This window comes from Chelmon rostratus, chromosome 14, assembly GCF_017976325.1.
Source record: "Chelmon rostratus isolate fCheRos1 chromosome 14, fCheRos1.pri, whole genome shotgun sequence".
NCBI classification, from domain to species: domain Eukaryota; kingdom Metazoa; phylum Chordata; class Actinopteri; order Chaetodontiformes; family Chaetodontidae; genus Chelmon; species Chelmon rostratus.
Genome location: NC_055671.1, coordinates 4441052 through 4465198, shown reverse-complemented (window position 1 = coordinate 4465198; position 24147 = coordinate 4441052). Strand labels below are relative to the sequence as shown.

Genomic DNA, 24147 nt, shown 5'->3' with positions numbered 1-24147 from the left:
GTCAGCGTTTGGGGTTCAGTGTGGTTTGAATGCAGCGTGTTGGGTGCTGGTGTACTGTGATAGACTCTGCAACAAGCCGTCTGCGTATCTTTTCTTTTGCCTCCGTGTTCAGAGTGTAATGGAGTTGAACTTGAGGTGTGTGAACTTTGGGTCAGACAGGCTAAACAGTGTCGTAACATCTCTTTCACTGTAGTGGTGATTCATTTTTTGTGATCACACATTTGCATCATGAAGTTGTGGACGGTTTGGTTAAAGGTAAATAACGCGGGTTTGGCAGCATAGTGTAGCGTGTACTGCAGTGAAAGTAGAAGCATTCGGTATCTGTTAATAATTCCGATCAGCTTTGACGCTGTGGCGTGGAGCAGGCCTTAGTATTCAGTCACATCACACGCAGCGATCGATCACTCAGTCTGATTGGCTCTTTTATCTGTGTGACACAGGGATGGTGGGTAACTTCTCAGGTTTTTACTTGTAGTTTCTTATTAATGCTGAGCCACGTGTTGACTCCGGCTGTCAAAAACTGCAGAATATGCCAAAATCTTAGGTGCTTTGCCTGTTACCATAGCTACAAGAGACGGAGCATCCGGCAGCGTCCTACACTCAGCCGGCTAGCCTGGGTCGAGGCGTTTCACTCACGTTATTGTCGAAGTAGACGGAGTCACACCCGGTGACACAAGCTGGAGGCTGATTTTATCACTAATGTCACGAATGTTGTTTGTCAGTGTCACACAGTGATGCCGAGAAGAGAAGGGAGGGGCGGACAAAGACACTTTAGATGAGGAGTAGCCGGGATAGAGGCAAGCCGAAGGCCGCACTGTATGTTTTATTTAATTTATGCTTTTTTTAAAGTGGGGGTGGATGCTCAAACGTTTGCCGAAATGTACAGCGAATATTTGTACTGATCTTGTATTTGACGGCCTTTAATGCACAAGTTAACCCTCTACCTGCCGTGTAGTGAGTAGACGGCCCCACTGTCGACTGAATAGGTCCCATATAGTTTTTTAGTGTTTTAGCTCAGCTGATCATATTTAGCCTTACAAGAAGACCTTGTTTAGTCTTAACATGTTGTTTACAGGATGTTTATCGACTGCATGCATACCAATGTTATACCCATGTTCGGCCTTATTTCTGTTACTGTCACATTTCTGTTTTTCTAGGCTGACTCGTCTAAAATATTTGAGTTGTAGATAGTTGATGCGGTGGAACGGAAGCTGTAGGAGGTGTCTGTATATAATGAACAGTGTTGGGACTTGTGGTATATTTTCATACAACGTGGGAAACTGTCTTTTTTTTTTTTGTCTTTCCTGACCTGCATTCATTGTTTGAAACCGGTGAAAGATTTACCTTTTTATATATTCATGTTTTTATTACCCTTTTGGAAGCTCATCTGTAAATATTTTTCTTATTCTTGTTTTTCAGATTATCTTTTTTTTTTTTTTTTGCATGTCCAGGCTTTGTCAATGGAGGAACAGTAACTGAAGATGTAGTACACAGAGGACTCGTTGACTTGAAATTGTGATGGTTTCTTTCAATATGGATCTTTTTACAGGAATAAAGTATGTATATTTTCACAGAAAACTGAGCCCGTGTGGAGTTCCTGGAAAAGACGTTAACACGAGATCTGTTTTAATCATCTTTATTGCACATCGTACAGATTACGCGTCATATGTACATGAGTTATGTCTTTCTCTTTCAGGACAGTTGAGGCAGATGATTAGAAAATGGAGGAAAAGAGGTGCGAGCTCTGCTCCGCGCCACACACCGCCCATGTGAACTGACTGGGGCGACACTCTGGGGAATGCGTGGCCTTGTGAGACAAAGCAGCTTCCTCTTTTTCTGACTTCCTGTGCGGGCTCCACACGCTGGGCCGGTCCTCTCCCTGAAGCCAACAGTACACTCATCCATAAAGTAGGAAACACTACACTGTGGCGAGGAGTTTAGTAGTGCTTTCTACTTTATGGATGACTGCACTGTACATCCACTGCTCCTCTTCGTCTTCTGTCGTCTCCCACTTCTCTCTTCTTCTGCACCTGCGCTCGCGTCTGCAGCTGCACACACACACACACCAACACCAGTCCCCACCCAGACACACACTTTTACCCCAAACTGAAAGCTGTCAGCGTAACGCACACCCAACGCTCAAACCCACCTCGCGCCGCAAAGCAGAAAATGCACACTTCCTGATTTGTCGTGAAACATTTGCATGCTTTTTTTCAGGCAGCTCGCTCGAATGTGAATGAGGTCTGTTAACATTTTTGTACAAGACAGAGCTCAACCCAAGGACCCCTCCTGTATGCCTCAAAGTGTCCCTCAGTGCAGTTTCTAAGGCAAAAGTCAGATCAAACCGCTCGCCAGAGGAAGTGCTATCTTGAGGAAGCCATTTTGGCAGGCATGAGTAAGCTTTTCTGTCTGGGCAGCAGATCACTTGGTACATTCAAAAGTTTTAAAAAATAAATCTACAAGAGGACACACATCTGTAGTTAGATCAGAAACAATTTGGCATGAATGCAAAGACTCAGTTGATGAATTCTACACTTAAACAAATAAATCATATTACACTAACATGAAAATACTGTTCAGTTTTAAGTACATTTGTTTTTTATCGAAATCCCAAATGGACTTCTGAATAAGAAAGAAAGAAGATCACTTGACCACAGGTTAAACTGAATGAATGCAGAATTAATGAAGTAAAAGTTGAAACGCTGGCATATCTGTCGCTATCTGGCAGAAAAAAGTACATTTATCAGTCATCACAAGTAATTCTAGCGTTAACTAGTAATCGTCGTCCGTCATACTTTACCTCAACCTTCATTTGTTTCGCTTGTTTAAGTGAAGACTGTCCGGCGGCCTCGCAGGTGTCTTCTGTCCGTCCAAAGAGAGGATGAAGAAGAAGAAGAAGTCGTCTCCTTTTTGAACCCTTCGCAACCACGTGATTAACCACAGGAAGAGGTCTAACAGTCACAGGCGCTCTCCTTCTCTTCTTCCGTCTTCACTCTCTGCCTTCTGCAGGCGATTTTTTTTTAAACGCTGACAGCGACTTAGATCACTTTTCCGCACTTTAGAGTGACACCGACTGCAAGGGAAACAAACAATCTCAACATTTCAGATTTCTGAGTGTTAAATACAAACATTAGTACGGCCCACATTTCCTTTTAATAATTCCACTTTTCTTCAAATTCAATTTCGTTTAAGCCTGTGATGCTGTGATGTCATTATACATATACTGTATATATACTCACACACACTTTCTGGGCTTCATGCAGTTTTGTCCACAGTGCAATGTGAAGTAATAAGTAATAAGGCCATAATGATCTGCACTGTTCCCCTCAGGTGAACCGTTTCCTTTATATTTCACATTAGCTTCAGTTTATTCGCAGTTTCATGACTTGTGTGTGTCACACATATATCCAGCATTCACCCTCATTGTGCTCAAAGCTCTCTTCACACCTGTGCATGAAGAGGCAAAGAGACGCAGGAAGCTTGAAGTGTGTCAGCTGCCTGATGAGTAAAACAGGGTTTGTGAGAGGACGTTTCACTAATAATCTGACTTGCCTTCGCGAAAATGGCCTTTCAAGTATATTAACTGTTCAGTGAGATAATCTAGAGCGATCAGTGGTGGTTTGACTGAAGCAAAGTCCACCAGTTCAGAGAGAGGCTGCAGGATGAGGCACAGCAGCAGCTTCGTGAGCTGTTCAAAGGCTTTTTGTCTTTTAGTTTGTTCAGAATGAAACCATTTAAACTTAAATCAGAGTAAAACTGGTGGCTGTAGTTGTCCCATGTGAGTGAACAGAAGGGCATTTGGGCATGTGAGAAATATTTTAAGCCAGATTCGAACGTGGACCCACCCTTTAACGTCAAAGTGAACTGTAGGCATTTTTTTTTGTCTCTCTATCTGAAACCTCTTGTTGAGAAGACGACTCGTCGCGTGATTAACGTACCTTTCTGCTGCTTTGCTAAAGTGAAAGGCTTCAGGTTTCAATTCCTGCTAAACGTAAATGTCCAACAGCAACATGTGGTTTTTCAAAATGCTAAAGCAGGCCACGCTGCGGATGGATTCAAGTCACACTGATGACATTTAGTCAGAAATTTTTCGCATGTGAGTTTCACTAAGAGACCACTGTAGAGTGTGCTGTGTGTACAGTACAATAGATAAATATGCATATTCTTTTAAAACCCTATAACAACCCATCGGTTGAAGAGAAAACCAGCTCCTCTCTCTGAGGGCGAAGACTAACAGTTTGCAGCCTTATCCAGGTCACGGAGACGCCGTTGTGAAGAGGCCCCGGCCTGCCTCTGTGCACCCGCAGAGTGATGAGAGGTGGCTTCATTCGCCGATTAGCAACCGTAACACTCTGCACTGACAGCAAAGCTCAGTTTGGCTTATTCTGTAAGCTGCAAGTAAGTCTTTTAGTGTTGTGAAGCGGCTGCTCACAGATACTTTTCACCGCCTTACCCACATTGTCGAAGCATCCGTTATGTAAAGGTGTAGCACAGTGTGCTGGTGTCACCCCTGTAACTCACATGTTATTAGATGTGACAGCACTAGATTGTTAACTGGTGCATCAGCGTCTAAGTAGTGCAGCTATTGTTGAAGCTGCTCGAGGTGAAGCTAGTTTTAACTACTTTATTTGTAATTTATATCTAATTTAGTCACCAGACAGATCTAAAGGGGTCGTGAGAAGATTAATGAGAGAGGAGAGAAGAAAAAAGAAAGTTCTGCATCACAGATTTTTGGCCGTCGTGCAGAATTTCTGCTTTGTTCTGTGAAATGCTTCTTATCTTTTTGCCTCACTGGGCTTTAAAGGGTTATTTAAATTAAGCGACGTGGGGTCAGAGGGGAAATCACTATTCACTGGAACACCTAACAGCGAACTTAGACATCTGAAATGTAAAAACTGGAAACGGCTTTATGTCAGAGGTCACCGTACTTGAGTAAATGTACTTAGTTACTTTCCACCGCTGGATTGAGGTTCAGCTGTGCTCTCACACGGTTTCCCACTGAGGATTTGAAACAACACCGGCCTGTATGGAGAGACGTGACATGGTTCGCTCCTATATAACTTCACTCCCATGACGTGCTTCCCTGCTGGGAGCTCATGTAGGTTAATGGCTGAGAGAAGTGTGACAGCCACACCTTTGAGGGCAGTGGATGTGGAAAACAAATCGTGCCTGCAGAATGGAAACGTGTGCGACATTCAGAGAAAAGGCGACACAGTTGATTCAAAACTCATAAAAGATGAGGGAAGGTGACGTCAGCCGGCGGGTAAACATGTTTTGTGGCTGATCATGTGAACCGTGTCTCAGTGTGGAGCAGCTCCCTGCTGTATGAGCATTCTTTGTGTTCGTCTATTCATTCCTATTAAAGGTGAGGGTCACTCACGATGCTCCAGTTACCAATAAAACAAGCGGAATGAAGACTTGCTGAGACTATCCAGCACACGGCGTCTTTAAAAGCCATACTCTTTTTTTTTTTAGCCTTTAACCCTCCAATCTCCTGACCCCTGCCCTGCATTTTACTAATCCCTGCCCTCGTCAGTTCCCTGAGTCACCGGCCTCCACTGAAGTGCTGCAGCGTCATCTGGCAGACGACCACTCGTGTCTGTGCGCGTGCCAGCGGGGAAGTGATCCTAACTCCCTGCGTGAAGAGGGCACCGACGCCGGGGCCTTCCCGAGCCCACGCTGCCTCTGGCGATAGACCTTATCTGGGCCGGCAGCCATTTCCCCTCCCTGCCTGGCTGCGCGCTCCAGGCTCCTCCTGGGCCGGGTGTCGACACCACCGAGGCACCCGCGAGCTTAGATCCCTCCCAGGCCTGCGAGCTCCACACGGGCCTGAGCTGCTCTAAACCGGCTTCTGCAGAGCACCAGTGGAAAGTAGATTTACTCCCCAACTTTACTTAAGTCCACTTTTGAAGTACATGTACTTTGCTTGAGTATTCCCATTTCAGGCTGCTTTATACTTCTACTCCCCGACATTTAAGATATTCCTTTTTTAGATAGAAGTGTTTACTGCTCTGCTGTTGTTAGACAGCTGCAGTTACTTTTCAGATGAAGATTTTACTGAAAAAAATGCCGATCAGTTCATGAAAAACAAAACATTTGTGGTCGGGCCTTTGCCACATTGAGTTGCCGTCAGTCCCACCAAAGAGACATCTCATTTAACCCGGAGTCCATTTTTGGTCAACTTTCTGTGCGTTCCTTTATGTTTCTGTTAGCCACGCGTGCTTCCAGCATAAACTCAGCTATAAGCCTGACTTCTCATTTTCTCAGTTTAACAAAGAATGGAGCTGAAAGGAACCGAAAATACAAGACAAGTGTAAAAAATGTACAAATCGTTTGCGATAATGACTCAAAATACTGAATAGAGACCATTCATGGTTGTTAGAAAAACATTGTTTTGTGATTTATACACAGCAGAAAAAAGCAGAAATAAAACTTTTAATACATGTAAAATGATTTTATCACAGCTGGGTCTGCTTGTGGCTGTGAATCATTACAGACAAAAAGGCCTTTCAGAAACAAACAGTCTGTCCACAGAAGAGGATGATGAGTGTGTGAATGCCCCATGTCAGCACTTTCAACTGGTTTTCTCAGCCTGTCTCTACATGATATATAAATAAAGTTGTCTCCATGTAGAAAACATGCTCCATCTATTCACAGATGAATTAACAAACTCCACCTGGATAACTGTTGGAGGCCCACAGAGGTCAAACTATCCACTCTGTCACAAAAAATCTTTTTCCTCCTTTCTCTCGCATTAACCATCTCACGACCCCTCACGTTTATCTGGTGACCTTCTGTCGGGGCTTCACCCCCAGGTTGGGAGCCAGCGCACTAACCTAGCTAGCTGTATATAAATCTTCTACGCTGTGAGGTATGAATGCAAAAGGAATTGAAATCCTTCAATATGACGAGCTGCTTTCGGTTCTGTCGCTTTCTAGTCTGCAGCAGAGAGGAAGTTTTGTCAGCCTTATGAAACACTCTCACACACAGCAGTTTGAGTGTGTGAGGCCTTCTGTTGATAATGTCCACCCCCCACGTAAAAATGCATCCCCTTACTTCCCCATCTCCACTTCATCCCTGTCAGACGGAGCCCGTTTCGAGCCCGTTGATGAAACCTCCTTTGAGCAGAGGTCACCAAGCAGCCGAGGCGCCTTGAACACCTCAGCTTCTGATCAAATGCTTTCCCTTCAGCTCAAAGCCTTGAGATAACCAAATAAGGGCAAAAGCCACCGCTGTGAGCACCAATGAGGCCGTGGCAGACAGGCCGGTGTGTCCCCGAGAGCGTGAAGATGAAGGGCGTGCTCGGCTCACATGCTGCCGCAACGTTTGATGTGTAGAGGCCTGGGCGGAGCTGCAACCCTGCAACTCTTGCAGGGTTGTTTTTAGTTTGCAGCTCTCGTGAAATGACTTCGCCCGCATGTAGGCTGAGGAGAAATTAAATTCAAATCAGGTGGAAAATGGCGATAAGAAATACATCTTTCGTGCTGAATCGTTGGGTTTTATGTAGCAGAAGAGGGGTAAAAGTGAACAAAGCCCTCGGGTTCACATGCACTCAGTTCTGCACTGAGCTGCAGCCCCACCGGAGGCGTGCAGAATCACTCTTGTGGTCTGTTTGTCATTTGATTATCAACTGTCTCAAACCACAGCAGGTAGAGGCTCAGTTCAAAAAGTTTCTGTTCCGCCTGTGTCGGAAAGGATGAAAAATTTCCAGTTCAGTGTTGATCTGTTCAAAACTGCAAAGACATTTCATAGATTAACAAAATGGCCGACTGCAGTGTACATAGATGTAGAGATATCGCTCCCCGCAGGCCAAATGGTTGGTAGTGTTACTGCGGTTCTCTCTTTAAGATACATTTTGTCATGTGGCTTCTTTTTTTTTCTTTTAAAATGCCTGACTTCCTGGCACCTGGCAGACAAAATGATGGGTATCAGTTTAAGCTGATACTCAATAGTGAGCGGCAGTCAGACAGGTCCTCTGCATGTTAGTCTCCCTTCTACGCTTGCTGAGGTGAACTGATCCATTCCAGGTGTGAAATTAAAGTGTCTTCTCGGGCAACCTTTTAAAATTCGCCTCTTTATCAGCACTAGTTTCCTAAAACTCATCCGTCAGTGATCGCTGCTGACGGTCAGTGAGCCTCAGTCAACATTTTCAGTGTTTCCATTAAACACAATAACTCTGAGTCCTCACACGCTGTGGCAACCTGCTTCTAGTGGAAACCAGCTCACAGTGTCACGGCCTGCAGCCATGTGACACATCTACATGTGCCACTTCCACACATGCTGCCGTACGAGGCAGCTTGTGAAAGTATTGTTGTAGGCAGGGGATGTAGTGCGAGGCAGAAGCATCGGGTTTAACGCCCCGTCCCTTGAGTATATGACCTAGTTCTAGTGTATTTCTATCTTTTGTTGCAGAGACACAGCAGATAAGAAATAATCATTATATCAGTACTGAGAATCGTATCTCTTTCTCCCATCTTTCCCTCCATGACCCACTGTGGTCTGACCAGGACAGTGAAGTGAGAAATGTTCCTGCATTCATGAAACTGTGACAGCTTTCTTCTGCATCACCATTACAGAAACCTTTTCCTTTTTAACCATGTTTTTGTCACGCTATTGTACTGACATTAAACTCCCTGCTGGTCATGCATACTGCATACTTTTAGTGGCAAATTCTTAGCACTCTTGTTTGTAGGTCACAAAGTCGCTCTTTGAACTCTTTCCATGTACATCTTCCTGTGCTCCACATGATCATAGAGTCATCATGTGTATTTTAATAATGTGCACTCTGTCAGTTGTAAGCTGGTGGTATGATAGATGATCTGGAGGTAAAAAAAAAAAAAAAAAAAAAAAAGCCTGCTTCACTTCACTAAACCATAGCCTCAGTTTTTTTTTTCTTCAAAGAGCAGTTTCACTAGCTGTGCCTTTGCAAGAAATTATGAGCACCGGGTGCCCGTGCAGTGACACCCTCATACTGTGCTCACTTCCAGAGATTTAAAGAGTCCTCAGTGCGTGTGCATGACCCCGATCCATCAGGTTACAGTGAAATTACACAAAGCCTACACCCTCTGGCAATAAACAAATATTGTTTCTTCCCACACAGTAATAACAGCCAACAATGGAGTGCTGCAGCTGAACGGTATCTGATACACACAGCAGCACATGATGAAATCCTGCAAACCTGAGGTGTTCTTACAGGCTATTGTACAAGGAAACAGTATCCACAGCAGTGAGTGAGACTGGAAAGTACTTTAAATTCAACAAAAGAAACGATTTATGGCGGACAGTAGGTAAGAATCATGTAACTGGCTCTAGACCACGAATGGTTTGGTTTATGATTCCCCCTGCTGGCGATGTTTGGTACTGCAAGTAATTCCGCCCCTCGGTAAAAAGCGCCATCTTGTGGCCGCAATAAATAAGTACAAGGATGGTTCGTCAGCATTTATTAAAACACAAGTGTTTGACGTTTATCTGCTCTCATCTGTGTTTCAGATCAGCTGCGGGTTCAGTAGTAAAAAGACCACAGCGGTGAGGGTCCGAACATGACATGTCGTCATGACAATGAGCGTGCTAACATGCTGATGTTACACTGCTTACCATGTTCATTTTAGCATGTTAGCATGCTAACATTTGCCAATTAGCACCAAACACAATGCACAGCTGAAACTGCTGGGAATGTCATTGGCATTGCAGGTATTTGTTCTTAAGAATGGTCTTTAAAAATTTGTACTTAAGTTCTAGTGAAATTCAGCGTATGTTTAGCACCACACCTGACCCTCAGTAGACCCACTGTCTGCTGAACAACAGACCGCTTCCAGACTCTCTCTGCTTGGATTGACAAGATGTAGGCTTGTGGTCCTCAATGGTACACATTCCTGTGGCTGAATCAAGAAACTCATTGTGTCTGCAGAACATGAATCAAATTGAAACTAAGATTTTATGACAGTTACTCACATTTATGATAAAAACAGACATTTATTTTCCCCAATTATTCAGAATAACAAAAAACATCCACATATTTCCCCCTACAATCACCATTGCTAATATTTCTAATGAAAACAAAGTACAAAAATTGAACAGTTCCACTGCAGAGCAGTTCCATATCACATCACAGACATGATCACATTTAGTCCCACTGTTGTGACTTCCTGGGGCTGGTGCAGCAGTAAGATAGATACCGCTCTGGTGTGGCTAACAGACAATATCAATTGGAAGCAGTCAGGTTTATGTCTTCACTGCTGTATCTCTGGATTTGTAGATCACTCCTCTGCTTTTCAGCTCTCTCACCACACCTTCGGAGGAGAACAAAGTTAGCAACATTAACAGCAGGTGAGTAAAGTGAATGTGCGAGTCAATGAGGAAGGAATTCCGATCAAGGACAAAAACAAACAAACAAATGTTTACTTTCTAAGTGTGCGTAACTTGCTACATGGTGAGGCAGTACAGTTAGATATAGCGTACCTGGAGGTAGTCTGCCCGTCACTGACACTGCATATACACCTGGCTTGAAGTTGCCTGTAGGATGGAAAAACAGAGACAAAGACTCAAAATTGCAAATGACTTGAGACAATACTTTAGAAAATACACTAATGACGCCATGTTAAACACTGTTCAAAAGCATTAGGGTATACTAATTTCAAAGCCAAATTAATCTTATTCTTTAACATGACTACGCTATGTAAATAGGGTTAGGGTTCTTATACATTGTATCATTGTTTTTACTTTACAGACGCACATTTTCTGTGTGGTTCAGTTTTAACACTCTCGTCAACAGATTTCAGTAAAAGCCGGCAGCTGTCTTAAGTTGCCAATATCTGGTTTCTGGCCAGCAGCAAGCAGCAGATAACTACACAGTGAAGAAAGTGGGACATGTAGCAGCTAAAGAGTCAGCTACTTCTCAGGAGTTGGTAGAGACCAAACCAGAGCTAAAATTACAGTGAATATTGGGCTTCATTCACCAGGTTGCCTGAAACACTACTCCAAGATGGTAAAGTTACTTTCTGTGTGATGAATGATTGTTTTATAGTTCTTCTGCTTCCTCGTGGTCAAAAATCGATTAATGCAGCTTTAAGTACATGCACACATCCTTACCTATTCGTTGCCATTTAGCCACCCAGCTATCCTCAGGACTCATCATGGCTATCACGCTGTGGACAGACAGACAGACAGTATTGGGAAACATTAAGAAAAACAATCCAAACCATGTGCACGTTTTTTGGTCGATCAATGCTAAATCAATACCTACCCATCAAATGAGGAGCTTGTGCATTCATAAACCATCTCTCGGTTCCCCTTCATTTGAAGGTACGACTCACAGTTGTCACAGCCGTCGTATTCAAACTGGTCAATGGTCTAAGTAGACAAGAAGGAGATGAGTGAGTTTGTACTGGTTGATATAAATTCAGGACAATAAAACAGTCAACAATGGATAGATACAAACTACTTCTGCTAGCAACAGACAGCGTCGATACTAAAATGGTTTACTCCGGTGTGCCGAGATAAGGGGGATCTAACGATAGTAGTAACGTTATATGTTTGAGTTAGCCAAGCAAACGTGTCTGCTGAGAAGACGAACAAACTATGATAAAGTATCTTATTATAAAGAAGTAAACGAAGAGTTACTTTAGCGTTTTAGTTCACGTTTGAGAAACAACGGTGCAGACGCTACGCAGAGAGCGGCTACATGTTTGCGTAAACGCTATCTTGAGCGTTTCTTTACCGCAATTCACGGTTTACCTTCACTAGAGAACAAAGAAGACAAGCTCGCAGATGGCGAAGGTCTTTGGGGACCGTTTCCAATGCCATTACGTTAAGCTCCTAGTGAAAATACTTCAATAATACTGAAATATCAAACGGATTAATGTTTTGACTGTTCTTTCCAGTCGCCTGGGAATTACGTCACTGCCTGTGAGGACCCAGAAAAAGACGAGGACGGAGGCAGGTGTCCATAATATGCGCCTGTATAGAAATCTTTCGGTCTCCATTATATAAAACAATCATCGTTGTTACAGGGATTATACTTTATTTGTTTTGTATGGTCACAAACGTTATATTTGTCCCAATATAATCACAAACTTATCATGAACATACTAAACAGGGATTGTTATTTATTCGGCCATCTAAGGGATCCAGGCAGTGAAAATGTTTTGATTATTCTAAAAACGTTCAAAAAACGTGTTCAAATACAGAAGCAAAGACATGTCATTGATGGATGGACGGATCGATGGATGAATAATGGGTGGATTTTTATTTTTGTCTCTAAAGGGACCATATGGGTGCTGCATATAACCTTATGCCCCACACTTTGATCCAGGCAGATTTGAGCATTTTCACTCCCTTTATTAAACTTTATTAATCCCCATCTGGGGAAATTCAAAGTTGCAGGCAGCATCAATAGAAATAGCAATAGCAAAGGCATTGGAAAATAAAGAATTCAAAATAAGAATTTGACTACATATGTACATTTTATACAAAAGACTACAAAAAATATATTGTCAATGGAAAATATTGAGAAATATTAAAAAAATGCACAGGGATTGAAATGATGCTGCAATGATAATCTCCCCATTAGAGCCCTTTGATCCACATGCTCATCTGTTTTCCCTCTGGATCAGACATTGCTAGTTATTAGGTTTAACCAATACATAAATAAATAAATCTGTTATTTCAACTCCATTATGATTTCTTTATGAACATTTTCACAAAAGTTAGCAAACTTTGTTGTTGTTTTTTTTTTTCCATCTTTCTAGTTTTTGACTTGACAGCTGTATGTAGTTTAAATCAACTGGTCTTAAATTGCCAGTTTTCTTATTTAATTCAATGTTTTTAATTGTTTTATTTTTATTGTTTTTTATTCAGGCATTATAGTAAACTGTTGCAACATTAACACACATTTTGCCCTCTTGATAAATATATCAAATATTTTCAAATAAGGGAATTCTAGCTCATTTGTCCAAGTGGTGGAAATAGCTAAATGCAAAACTCAGGTACTTGTACTATACTTGAGAATTTTAATATTATGCTACTTTATACTTAGACTCCAGAGCATTTCATTTTTAAATATTTCCAATATTGTTTTTACTTGACTGTATTTGTTTGACAGCTACTTTTACTACTTCACAGAGTTAAAAACAAACAAAAAACACAAACAAACAAAACACGTTATAACAAATAAAATATTATGTTACACATGAAAAAAACACTTCCATGTTACTGTGTCTGTAATTTCAGTATCAGAGACAATTCAATGTATGTAAGAATATAAACGTCATAAAGTGACAGTTCTGCAAATGGAGTCCTTCTGGACACTTTTGCTGCTTATACTTGAGGATCCTTTAAGACACAATTTGATAGCAAAACAAATACAGATGAGGTGGAGTATTTTTTAAATGTAGTATTGGACTTTGGACTTTAATACTTCTTCCACCACAGATTTATCCTCATCAAAAAGACGCTGAAACCGTGCTCTTTGTCTGAAGGATGAAGTTAACATGAAGTCCTGGCGCTGGCAACTTTTAAGCTCCAACAGCAGCAACGGCTCAGCAGCTTCAACGGTTGAGAGCAGCAGACGGTCATCTGTCGCGATCCAGGTTTGGTTATCATGGTGTTTCCTCTCGGTGTAGCGTGACCCAAAAATATTAGGCAGTGTCTCAGAATTTAATGCAACCTTAACTAAGTGTCTGTGTTAAAACGGATTTCAAATACACAGCAGTTCATTCATAGGTGAGCTAACGTTCGCTTTAGCTTGCTAATGCTAACTGAATAACGTCAACAGTGACGCAAAAAAGTTAGCAATTTGTCTTTCGTACAGCTTGTAACTTACAATATTTTATTTTCAAGTTAACACGGACATTGACAGAATAGCACTGGGTTAACTTCATGTAGATTTCCAATTTGTTGTATATAGGTTATGGGTTTGATATTTTTAAGGTGAGTCACTCCTCATACTATAAAATATTATGAAAGTGTACAGTCTTAGCTAGCTAGCTACTTCATTACTGTATATCTGTGTATCTCTATCACCGAGCTAACTGTTGACAATCGGCCTCTGTGTCTACTTCGACAGATAAAAACATGGATATCTATGGCAGCTCGCTCCCTGACAGCATCAACCCGAATAACTTTCCTGCCAAACTGTGGCGTTTGGTGAACAACCCGGCAAATGATGCCATCCGCTGGGACAGCCGAGGCGAGGCCATCATCATTGATCAACATCGCTTCGAGAGACAGATCCTGTCTCCAGGCCTCATCACCTCGACCAGCCCTGACACCTTCAAAACGACCAACTTCTCAAGCTTCGTCCGTCAGCTTAATCTGTACGGCTTCAGGAGAGCCGATGCAACGTCTAAGGACAGCCAAAAACCAGCCGGGGACAGCGGGGTCTGTCGTTATTTTCACAACCCAAACTTCAAGCGGAACCGTCCTGAACTTGTTGCGACTCTGATTAGACTCACCGTCAACAACAAGGCCAAAATACAAGCTGGTCACAAGGTGAACTGTCGGCCCCCGAGTCGATACCAGCGATTCATTGGAGGTGATGATGGCTCAGATATGAGTGTGAAGACAGGCAAGTGTCCCTGCATGACTTCTGTCTTTCAATGAGGGTGTAGCTACAGGCGGAGGAACCCTACAGTAACAGTCACCCAAGTCTCTCCATGGTGGTTTGGTGAATACTGTAAAAATTAAGATATTCATGAAAGGGCCCACAAACACCACTTTGAAAATCCCTATAAAGCCAAAATGTTTTATCACTTTTCATCTAAACCAAACTTCTAACTGCATTTTAAATTCCACAATCCAGCCCTGTCAATTCCAGTAATCACTGGTTAACAGGTTGTTGTTTTTCCTGTCTCAGCAGGCAGTTCTTCACTGTCTAGCCCCATGCATTTGGAGTCAACTCAGCCTGACTGTTCCAATAAAGCCAAGGCCATGAAAGCACACAATGGAACCCCGTTCCCCCCACAATACCTGATGAAGGATCGTGGGGCAGCTCTTACTCCTCCTCTCTTTGCTGCAGATAAAGGGATACCTTTATCTTTAAACCACCTCTGTGCTGGGGTAGCCTCAAGCTCCAATGCTGTGCACGTTCAGCTGGTCCATGCAAACCATGGAAGTCCGAATTTTGCCCCTTTTAATCCTCCAAATTCACCATGTCATCCTGGCTGCCATTCTCCAGGTGAGCATGACATCAGTTAACCTGTTAGGAATATGCGTGGAATGAGTTATAAACCACAGGTGTTGCATACTTCACTTACTGTAAATTGCACATGACTTGGGGAAAAAATGTTCTTGTAAATTACCAGTAAGAATCTGAATGTTATGTTCTAAATATTATTTATTAATTCTGAATGCAAACTTGTAGGTTTCAATTCCAGTAGGATCCCAAACCAAAACCATGCATGTTATAAGCTAAAAATTCTATTTTGTCCCTCTTGAAGTTTTCCATCACTACCATCCGAACCTCGTGGGATCACATCTGACAGGTAGTGAGCTTCAGACGTGCTTGTTCTCCCCCCACAGCTTTTATCAGGTAGGCAAACAAATCTGCAATTGGTCAAGGAATCAAGTATTTGTAACATGTACTGTGTCCTAAAACATATCTTTAACTGTTTCAGGCAAGATATCCTGTGAATATGTTCGGGGATCGCAACCAGGACGCACAGAACACGGAGCACCAGGAGGTGAAAAAATGTGACATCAACCTGGACACAGTTTTCCAGATTGCAGATGACGTGATGCTAACTTCACCCAATAGCTGCCTGGTTAGAGTTATGACCCCAGAGAAGCCAGGCCCTGTGTTAGAGCCCACCTCTCGCACCTGTAACACCAAGCCGTGTGACGGCCCTGCCAGCCCCATGCAAGCTAACCCTTTGTGTGCTGGACCCATTATAATGGCTGTGGCAGGCAACGTTAGACTAGACACATACAAACAGCAGGAGGAATCTGTGCTTTCTGTACCTGAGCAAATGCCTGAAGATGCCATATTTGAGGTAAGCCTCTATATTGTAGATTTCCTAGAGGCATTTAGCTTTATCTTTTCTAAAGGCAAGAAACTCAGAAAAGGCTGGGTGAGTTTGCAAATTGATATATTCAATCATAGTGTGTATTTTTATATATTATAGGGTGTGCATATTTATTAGAGAATGCATAACAACTTAGCAGAAGACCTGTACGTTATGTGCTATGGTTTCCTGTGTGCCCTGCAAGGTTACCAGTAATGATGCAAAGGACAGTGAGGTCACTGGTGTGGAGGTTAGCAACAGTGAGGATTACCAGTCAGACAGGTGCAGCAGCAGCTGCACGGGAAGTCAACCACATCTTTAGGTAAGTCATTATTGGACATTTATTGAACAACTAGTGCAAGGACAGCTATTTAACATTAAAATGTGTGTTTGTAGGTCATCACTGCAACAACTTTACTGACAGTTACATTTCTTGTTTTAGATCTCAACTTGTTGATTTGATTAGCATGTGACAGGGAGTCTTGATTCACTCCAGTTCTCAATATTGCTGGACTTTCTTTTCCATTTGAATGATTTTTAGCTGCATAGAATTTTGTTGTTGTTATCTTATTAAAAAAATGCAAACACAAGTTAGATGTTGTACATTTTAATGCATTTACATAGTAGTGTTTTCCTTGTTGTTACTTACTTGGGACAATACATAATTTTTTTTGTTCCTCAGAATTAGAATGACTTGTACCACAGTACTTTTTAAAGCAATGTTTACCTCTACATTTTTAACATGGTGTTATCTAAAATGTTTTTACAAAGTTGTTATGACTTACAGTTTGTTTTTAATAACATGACTTGTAGTGTGTGTCATAGCAAGTACTAACTGCTGCAATCGAGGAGAACCTGTTAAATAATTATATGACAGTTTAATTATTTCATCTACTAGTGTTTGATTGCTTTGTGGTAGTGGCCAAGCAGTGGATGTATTTCCCCATTTTATTTATCACCGCGCCATTTCATAGGTGCAGTCTATAAAATATTTATACATGTTTATATATATGTATAAAAATATATTTATTCTGTAAAAGTATTATTAATAAATAGAAAAATATAATTCCGATAATGCAGCTGGATGTTTTTGTTGTTGTTTTTTTTGTGCGTGAATTTGGTTATTTCTTGTTGCGACTGAGCTGTGCACTGAAGCTGTCTGCTGGTTCTGTAGGATAACACTAGAGGGAGCCACTCACTCGGTGTTGACCAGCGCTGCAGCTGTGCGGCTGCTCCGCCCTCAGCGTGCAAGGTGGCTTTCAGGTGCTACTCGGAAGCTTTCCTACGGATTTCTTTAACTATTTTTTAACTCTGTAACATTTATTTGTTTGGGTTGAAAACGGGTTCTGTAACAAAGTTGTATTTTAAGTGTTTGCAATCTGACATCAAATTGCGTGAAAATACGAGTAGACTTAAACATACACTGTAACTTTTAACTTTGCGTTTCAATAGAAGCGTCGTAATAACAAGTCAAAGCAGCTGTAACATAATTTGTTTACACGGTTTCACCCCCTTCTAAATAAATCAGGCGGCAAAAATCCATCATTCCCCGAACACAACAGCTTCACACAAGCGGCACAGTTTCTGTAAAGCTCCAATATCCGACGGCACGGGAAGGCAGCAGGACAGTGAGCAGGTAGACGGTCAATGAGATCCCAGGGGAGCGAGAGACAGTCCAGGAGGCAGACTTTTGGGACGGCGTCGGAAGTGAACACGGCGTCTCTCCACTTCACCAACTTTAAATGGAGATCACAAGCAGTCTGGAGCACTTTCATTCCGTACTTTATCTAGCGTCTCTACCCTCGGAGCGTTGATGATTTTGACAAACAATTCATTTTGCCTCGGCGTTCTCAGGAGGATCGGATCTCATTTCTCGCAGGGCAGCGGCGGCACAGAACGCAGGGGAATGCCCGTGTTTGGTTTTCATGTTTTTTATAGTTTTACAGCCGGTATGTTAAAATGAAGACCGACTGTAGAAAGTAAGTTGATGGATCTGTTACAGAAGTCGCTTTAGTTTCGGACCCAGCATAATTACCAAGTTATAAGTGAAGTACAGTTCAGTTAATAATTATATAAATTGTGCTGAATTGAACAGCTTCTCAGAGGAATATTTTTCGCAACTCGCCGGTTGTAAAAAGATTACCCAACCCGTTGGCACCGCAGTATCTGTCAGCATGCCTTCTGAGTCTCCGGCGGCAACCTGTGACCCAGCCTTTGAAGCCCACGCCGCCGCTCCGCTGCCTTTCTGTGTGGATGTATCCGCAGAGCGTGGCGCCCGCAGGACGCGCCGTCCCCTCACGCCGTTCGTCCACTCGCGTCTGTTTGCTTGCAAAATGTGATCGCAAGGGCCAGTGACTGGCGCACACGGTGAGAGTAAGAGCAGCTCGGATACGGATGAGGAGCGACGCACTGCCGCCCGGACGAGCTCTTCTGGGACAGGAGACAGGAGCCGAGCTCTGAGGCAGACCCGTTCCACACGAGGACATTTGTTTATCTCGTGGAGACCAATGCACACTTCACAGCGCGTCTTCACGGTGCATTTGAGCAAACAGCGTTTCGCCCCGCACATTAATGACACTGGATTAAAGTTCATTGAAGCCCATTCTGTGTGGGGAGGTAGGGTTTTGTGTGACTCCGTGTGGGCACCGACTCGTGTGCATTTCTAAAACGTGTCGCGTTTGAATATGAACTCTGGTGCTGAATGGAAGTTTTGGGACACTCGCGCCTGAGCTCTGATGGCACTCCTCCAGCTTTAAAAGTTTGGATTTTATCTGTTTCGCAGTAGTCGTCGAGGCTGAAAGGAGAAGTGGGACGCGCATACATAGAAACGCATTTTCTCCGTTTTGTCTCTCCGCGGTGCTTGCCTGCTTTGAAGTCCACCATGTGCGGCCGGGCACCGCCGCTGCAGCCGAGGCCATGACCGTCCCGCTGCGGCGCCTGGCCGGGCTCTGGCCGTGGCTGCTCATGGCGGCCCTGCAGGTGGTGCTGGGCCAGCCGGGCCTGGAGTCCGAGCGGCCGGCCCTGCGAGCGCTCATCAAGGTGGCACTGCTGAACCACGAGCCGACGGGGAAGCCCATCACCCTGGAGGGGGTGTTCGTGGGAGGGAGCGCCGGCTACGCGGAGGGAAAACTAATGCAGGTAAGGTGTCAGAAAAGGCCTTCATTCACCTCCACACGTGCAAAAAGAGGGTTACAGGTGGACACCTGTTGTCACAGTTAAGTTTCTACCAGCTCCCCTGCGAGGCGAATAGAGCTCTTAAAGCTGTGAGCAAGTGAAGGAGTTGCTTAAAGGCACTTAAATATGAAATAGGTTCCAATATTTGCACTTTGATGGACAGCCTCACCACTTGGCATCATGTGTACCATGATATGCATTCACACTGGCCTGTTTCCAATGTCAGTTACACTGTTAAAGATGTTCCAGGCTGCTCCACACGACTGATAACAAAGAGACCCAGAGCTCATCAGGATTACTACATTTTCTCCCATAGGTGAACAAATACTGCTGAAGTTAAATGGTGTCATGCTTTGGGACCCCCTCAAAAGATCCACTGCACTAATCTCTGCCCGCATCACTGTTGGACTGCAGAGCGATCCTTCAGCAGTCAAAGTCCATAGATTAGAGAAGGTCCAGGTAAAAGGCATTGGTTTGTAAATGACTTTTCAGGGCCCCCGTCCTGCCTCTCTGTGCATCGGCCCCCCTGTGGGCCGACTGCTGGCCCTGCGTGTTTCTCTAAACGAAAAAACAGTTTACACAGCATCCACCGTCTGATAAACCAAATGATGTTAACACCTGCACTTGTTGCTATACGCCATCAAAATACTGTAGTGACCATGGGTTACAGTACACTGTATGTTTCCAAGAGCTGCTCACAACACCACGCTTCCCGCTCAGCACTCAGCGTGTGACGACAGAAGATCTAAATTCCTTTAACAATAACGATGACATACAGGTGTTATTGAGGTTAGTTTGTGTTTAGTCTATTTTTACTTATCCCTGGAAAACAGGCTCTGGTTGAAGTTGCCAGTCTTTGTGGGTGTATCTTTTCTGAGGTGCAAGCTTTGTTTTGCAGCAGCTATTTATGGCATCAGATGCTCTTCAAACATTATATCAAGGTGTGGTCGAAGGCTGTCAAACAACAAAGCAAATCATGTTTAGACCTATGCAAACCTGTAATTTAAGCAAAAGTGTTTTTTTTTGTTCCATGTTAAAAAAAAAAACCCAAACAAACCATGAAGTTAGCCTGCAAATGTGAAGTATGCGCTCTTTTCAGTGTGCATTTTTAGGATTCAAGCGTGGATTAGGGCTCCCGGGCCATAAAGCTCCACTGTCAATTTATTTGCCATCTCCAAAGAGACGGGACGACAGATATGAGGCACTGCAGGGTCTTGTCTCTTCTCACTCACCAGGCGTGGGAGGTTTTGTGAATGGCGAGCCAGATGCTGCAGTTTGCCATAATTGATAAGGATTTACATGGCTCGTCCACGTAGAAAGCCCGGCATTAAGCACGGTGAAAAGCCATTGCTGCTCTGCTCTCCGCCTCAAACCGATTTGGCTTTAATGTCTTTGCGGGATGTTGACAACATGTTACGGATGCATATCAGAGTGGGGCTGAGATCAAAGACGCTTCCAGCTTTCTGGGATTTCCAGCTTTCTGTAGTTTTTTCCCCATAAAACGTTGCATGGTATTTTGGAGTGCTGTGCTGTAGAGAAAGTACATGAGAAGTTATTAACCCCCTGTCAGCAGGTCTCATCTCAGCAAAGAGCTTCAGCTGCACACTACTTATAAGCAGGCTGGACATAATATGACATTTCCCTGAAGGTGTGAAGGAAGGTGCACCCGTGCTGCATTCAAACTAATATTTTTTATCTCTGCCATAGTCAGAATGGCGACGGCCTAATCCTCTGCTGATAAGATCCCTGCTTTTTTTCTTATTGCTAGATAAAAAATCTGTACAGTTGGTTGCTTTTGTTTTCTGTTTTCTTGTTTTTCTAAGTCAGACCATTGATTGTGGGTCGGACCAAGGCTTGGAAGGTGTAGTTTTGTCAGACTTTCTTTTCCCAGGCTGTTCCCACAGTGCACAGAGGTGGTGTTATGCTGCAGGATGCTCTTTGTTGCAGCTTAGGCCTGTTCCAACAGGTCCTCGCTGCCTCTGCAGGCTGCTTTATGGTCCCGCTTTATGTTCTTGTCTTGTAGCTGATGGGGGGATGACGGCTGGGAAGGAGCTTGAGTTCCATAGATAGGTTCTCTGCCTCGCTCCATGTTTGTGCTTTTCCTAACTAAGATTTCGCTCTCTCGTCTGTGTTAAAACTGTCCAGAGTAACAGTATGTATTATCATGACCACAAAGCCAAATTGGTTGGTGCATGTCTTCTGTGAAGCTTAGCTCCTGTCCGTGAGTTCAGCAAGTGTACTTTAGGAGACTCAGAAGCTACCCCAGATTTTCCTCTGGACCGGGCTCAAGCATGACAACCACTTTTCATAAACTGCCATCATCTTGGCCACATGTGGATGATGATCCTGAGCCCTAGAATTGTCTCATTTCATAGACTGATATCTTGCAAAGCAGCATCCAGCAGCCGAATTTCAACAAATATTTCAATTAAATCTCACGTTGTGAGTGTGCTGTTATGTGAAACGGTGCAGATGTATGGATTTTAGACTTTTGGCAGTAGCAAGTTTTGAAGAGGTGCAATTGGAGTGCTTTTAGAAATCAACAGGTCCTGTTCTAATTATGTCTGCTGACACATGTAAGGAATATACTCCAGAGATTACTGGGAGCAGAAGAAGTTCCCAGGTTCCCTCAATGTAGTCAAGTCATGCGACTCTGCTCTGCTACGTATCTCCCTCTGATCTGTTAAACTGTGATCTCCCCTGGAAATATGCCCTCTCCTCTGAGCGAACACGTTCACTGGAACACTGGCTGGGGTCTGGCCAGTGCTATTTGGACAAATACAAGTGCTGAGGAATTTTGACTCTCTCTCCCCCTTTCCCAAATGCTTACGCTGTGACCAGGGGAGAAGTGCAAAGGCTTCTGGGACAACTTTGAACTTGAGACGGTCGTCAACTGTCCTCTGTTGAGAGAAGGAGTTGGAGTTTATCCTCCAGTTGGCGTTGTGCCCAATTGAAGGATCTCATAAAAGCCATCTTGACTTTCTCCTTTCACTGTATTTTTGTGTTTTTGTGCTTTAAGATGTTGAGTTGACCTTTGGGAGCTCCCTAAATACATCAGCTATAATTAAGGCAGGCCAGGCATTTGACCGAACATCAGTTAACTCTGCACCACTTCACATTCTTTCATCTCCCTTCTCAGTGTCCCACAAGGTACTGAACGCCTCCTCGTCCCTCCCCGAGCCCTCCAGTGTCCCAGGCCGCTATCTGCATGTTTCCCCGGCTGGCCCTCGGCGCGGCCATTTGGGAGCGAGGGATGGGAGGGCGGAGGGGGCGCTGAGGGAGAACATCAAAGTGTGTCCAGTTGCGAACGTGAGCTGGGATGATTAAAAGCTAAGACTGTTTACACTGCACTTCCCATATGAGCCCCGTCCTCCCCCTCCCTCTAGATTTCCTGCCCATACTTCCTATCTCCCTGGATGAGATAACAACCTGGCCAGGGCTCCTCGGGCTTCCTCGCTGCTTTATGTTGTTGGAGGTGTCGCTGCTGCGCATAGTTTTTGCACATATAAATATATGTGAAATATTTTGAAAGTTTTCCTGAAGTGTGTGCAGGTGCCTGGAGCTTTTTAGTGTTGTATCATCCACTTGTGGAGTTACTTTAGATATATGCTGCAGCAGGGGTGTGGATGAACTGTATTGTGGAAAGAAATTTCTGGACAATGAAATGGATTAATATGGGATAAGTGTGGATGGCAAGTGCTACATTTTCACATCAAATTCAGCGCTTTTCTCTCACTCTCACATTTTCTTGCTTGCTAGCAAATTTGGACCAACCTGCATGTATAAACCCATGCATTTGGCAAACCAAGTCTTATGTCTACAGTACAGTAACAGAGTGGAAGAGGCACTGCGAGTCGCAGTTCACATTCACAGTGCTCACGTCTGCCGTGCAAAGCTCTGCCATGTCCACTGGCATGGACACCATATGAGACCTCAACATAAACGGCAGTAGAGTCACGTCCCCAGCTGTCCTATCTGCCCCTCGGCGACACTGGCAGACGCATAAAGGTATGAATGAAATCGCTATAAGCTCACAATTTCCCCCCGCTCGGCCACGGCGCCTGTTAAAAAGAACGCTGACTTTTCTGTGATTAACTGCTGTTTTTGTAGAAAGGAAAGCCGCTCAGGGACAAACGTCAATTTTAAAGACGGCATATAACATAAGAGTGCGGTTGATGCAGAGATCATTCACGTGGCTTTATGTGGCCGGCTCACACAGATCTGCTGTGAAGACGTGTTTGTCTTTTGTATTTCCATATGGTCATCAGCTCAGCCCGCCTGCTCTTGCTCTTCTATCGTCTCCCTCCTCTAGTGATCTGAGACTACGATTCCATGTTGCCTCTGGCTCTTGCCTTGAACAGACCCCCACGTGTGCCCAGCCTATCAGACAAGCTCTGGACTAATGGTTTCTCCTGAGCAGGGATGTGACAAGGCTGCAGCCTGCAGCACAGGAAGCAGGGGCTAGCGCTGTCCTGTCCACCCTCTTCCACAAGAGATGGCTGTTGAGATGTTTCTCAGGGCACTGGGAAGAAGGGAGAGGCAGGTAGGGGAAACATGGCAAATCTCTTAATCCTGCCGGCCCCCTTCTTTTTAAGTCATTAGACCAGGTCTGGAATTTTTGAATGTTATACAACACATTCTTTTCTCCCTTTCATAGCTCTCCTCATGCAAATAACAAGGGAAAGTCTCTTTTACTTCAGTATACAGTGCCTCAATCACTGTTTAGCTCATCCAGTCACTCCCTCATGCATGTGTGCAAAAGAGTCACATACTCGAAGTAATTCCATGTTTTTTCGTAGCACACTCATGTAAAGCATGCAAACACACATGCATGCTGAGTACACACACACAATGCAGTATGGCAAAGGCATTACTACTGGACTTGAGCTGGGGGGACAGAAGAGTAAAAAAGTAACACCAGAGCAGAAACAAACAGCATTACCCAATCTCACATTGCTACGTTGTGTGTGTGTGT

The 24147-nt window shown here is 43.8% G+C and overlaps 3 protein-coding genes across 3 annotated transcripts in view; 2 read left to right on the top strand and 1 right to left on the bottom strand.

Annotated features, from left to right (window-relative positions):
- Positions 1-9529: 9529 nt before the first annotated feature.
- On the bottom strand, positions 9530-11880 carry supt4h1 (SPT4 homolog, DSIF elongation factor subunit). The gene is made up of 5 exons (XM_041952715.1): positions 11734-11880; positions 11243-11349; positions 11089-11144; positions 10459-10512; positions 9530-10289 (listed from the first exon to the last, which is right to left on the bottom strand). The coding sequence occupies exons 1-5, from the start codon at positions 11800-11802 to the stop codon at positions 10222-10224; spliced, it is 354 nt and encodes a 117-aa protein (XP_041808649.1). The 5' UTR covers positions 11803-11880; the 3' UTR covers positions 9530-10221.
- A 2190-nt stretch (positions 11881-14070) lies between these two features.
- On the top strand, positions 14071-18337 carry hsf5 (heat shock transcription factor family member 5). The gene is made up of 6 exons (XM_041952710.1): positions 14071-14567; positions 14859-15172; positions 15435-15526; positions 15612-15986; positions 16204-16258; positions 18162-18337. Exons 1-6 carry the CDS (start codon positions 14071-14073, stop codon positions 18335-18337), a joined length of 1509 nt encoding a protein of 502 aa, XP_041808644.1.
- Positions 17702-24147, top strand: part of LOC121617830 (E3 ubiquitin-protein ligase RNF43) — a 73340-nt gene continuing 66894 nt past the window's right edge. Inside the window, exon 1 of the mRNA XM_041953068.1 lies at positions 17702-19136. Within this exon, the coding sequence (XP_041809002.1) occupies positions 18915-19136 (222 nt within the window). The 5' untranslated portion in view covers positions 17702-18914. The remainder of the gene's footprint in view (positions 19137-24147) is intronic.

What these genes read in the sequence shown, in the direction of transcription:
- supt4h1 (XM_041952715.1), bottom strand. Translation starts at nt 11,802, where the DNA reads ATGGCATTGGAAACGGTCCCCAAAGACCTTCGCCATCTGCGAGCTTGT. An exon ending in TTCTTTGTTCTCTAGTGAAG is followed by an intron (nt 11,350 to 11,733) that starts GTAAACCGTGAA and finishes TTGTCTACTTAG; the next exon opens with ACCATTGACCAGTTTGAATA. An exon ending in GACGGGCAGACTACCTCCAG is followed by an intron (nt 10,290 to 10,458) that starts GTACGCTATATC and finishes TCTCCTCCGAAG; the next exon opens with GTGTGGTGAGAGAGCTGAAA.
- hsf5 (XM_041952710.1), top strand. Translation starts at nt 14,071, where the DNA reads ATGGATATCTATGGCAGCTCGCTCCCTGACAGCATCAACCCGAATAAC. An exon ending in CCCCCCACAGCTTTTATCAG is followed by an intron (nt 15,527 to 15,611) that starts GTAGGCAAACAA and finishes TAACTGTTTCAG; the next exon opens with GCAAGATATCCTGTGAATAT. An exon ending in TGGTGTGGAGGTTAGCAACA is followed by an intron (nt 16,259 to 18,161) that starts GTGAGGATTACC and finishes TTGGCACCGCAG; the next exon opens with TATCTGTCAGCATGCCTTCT.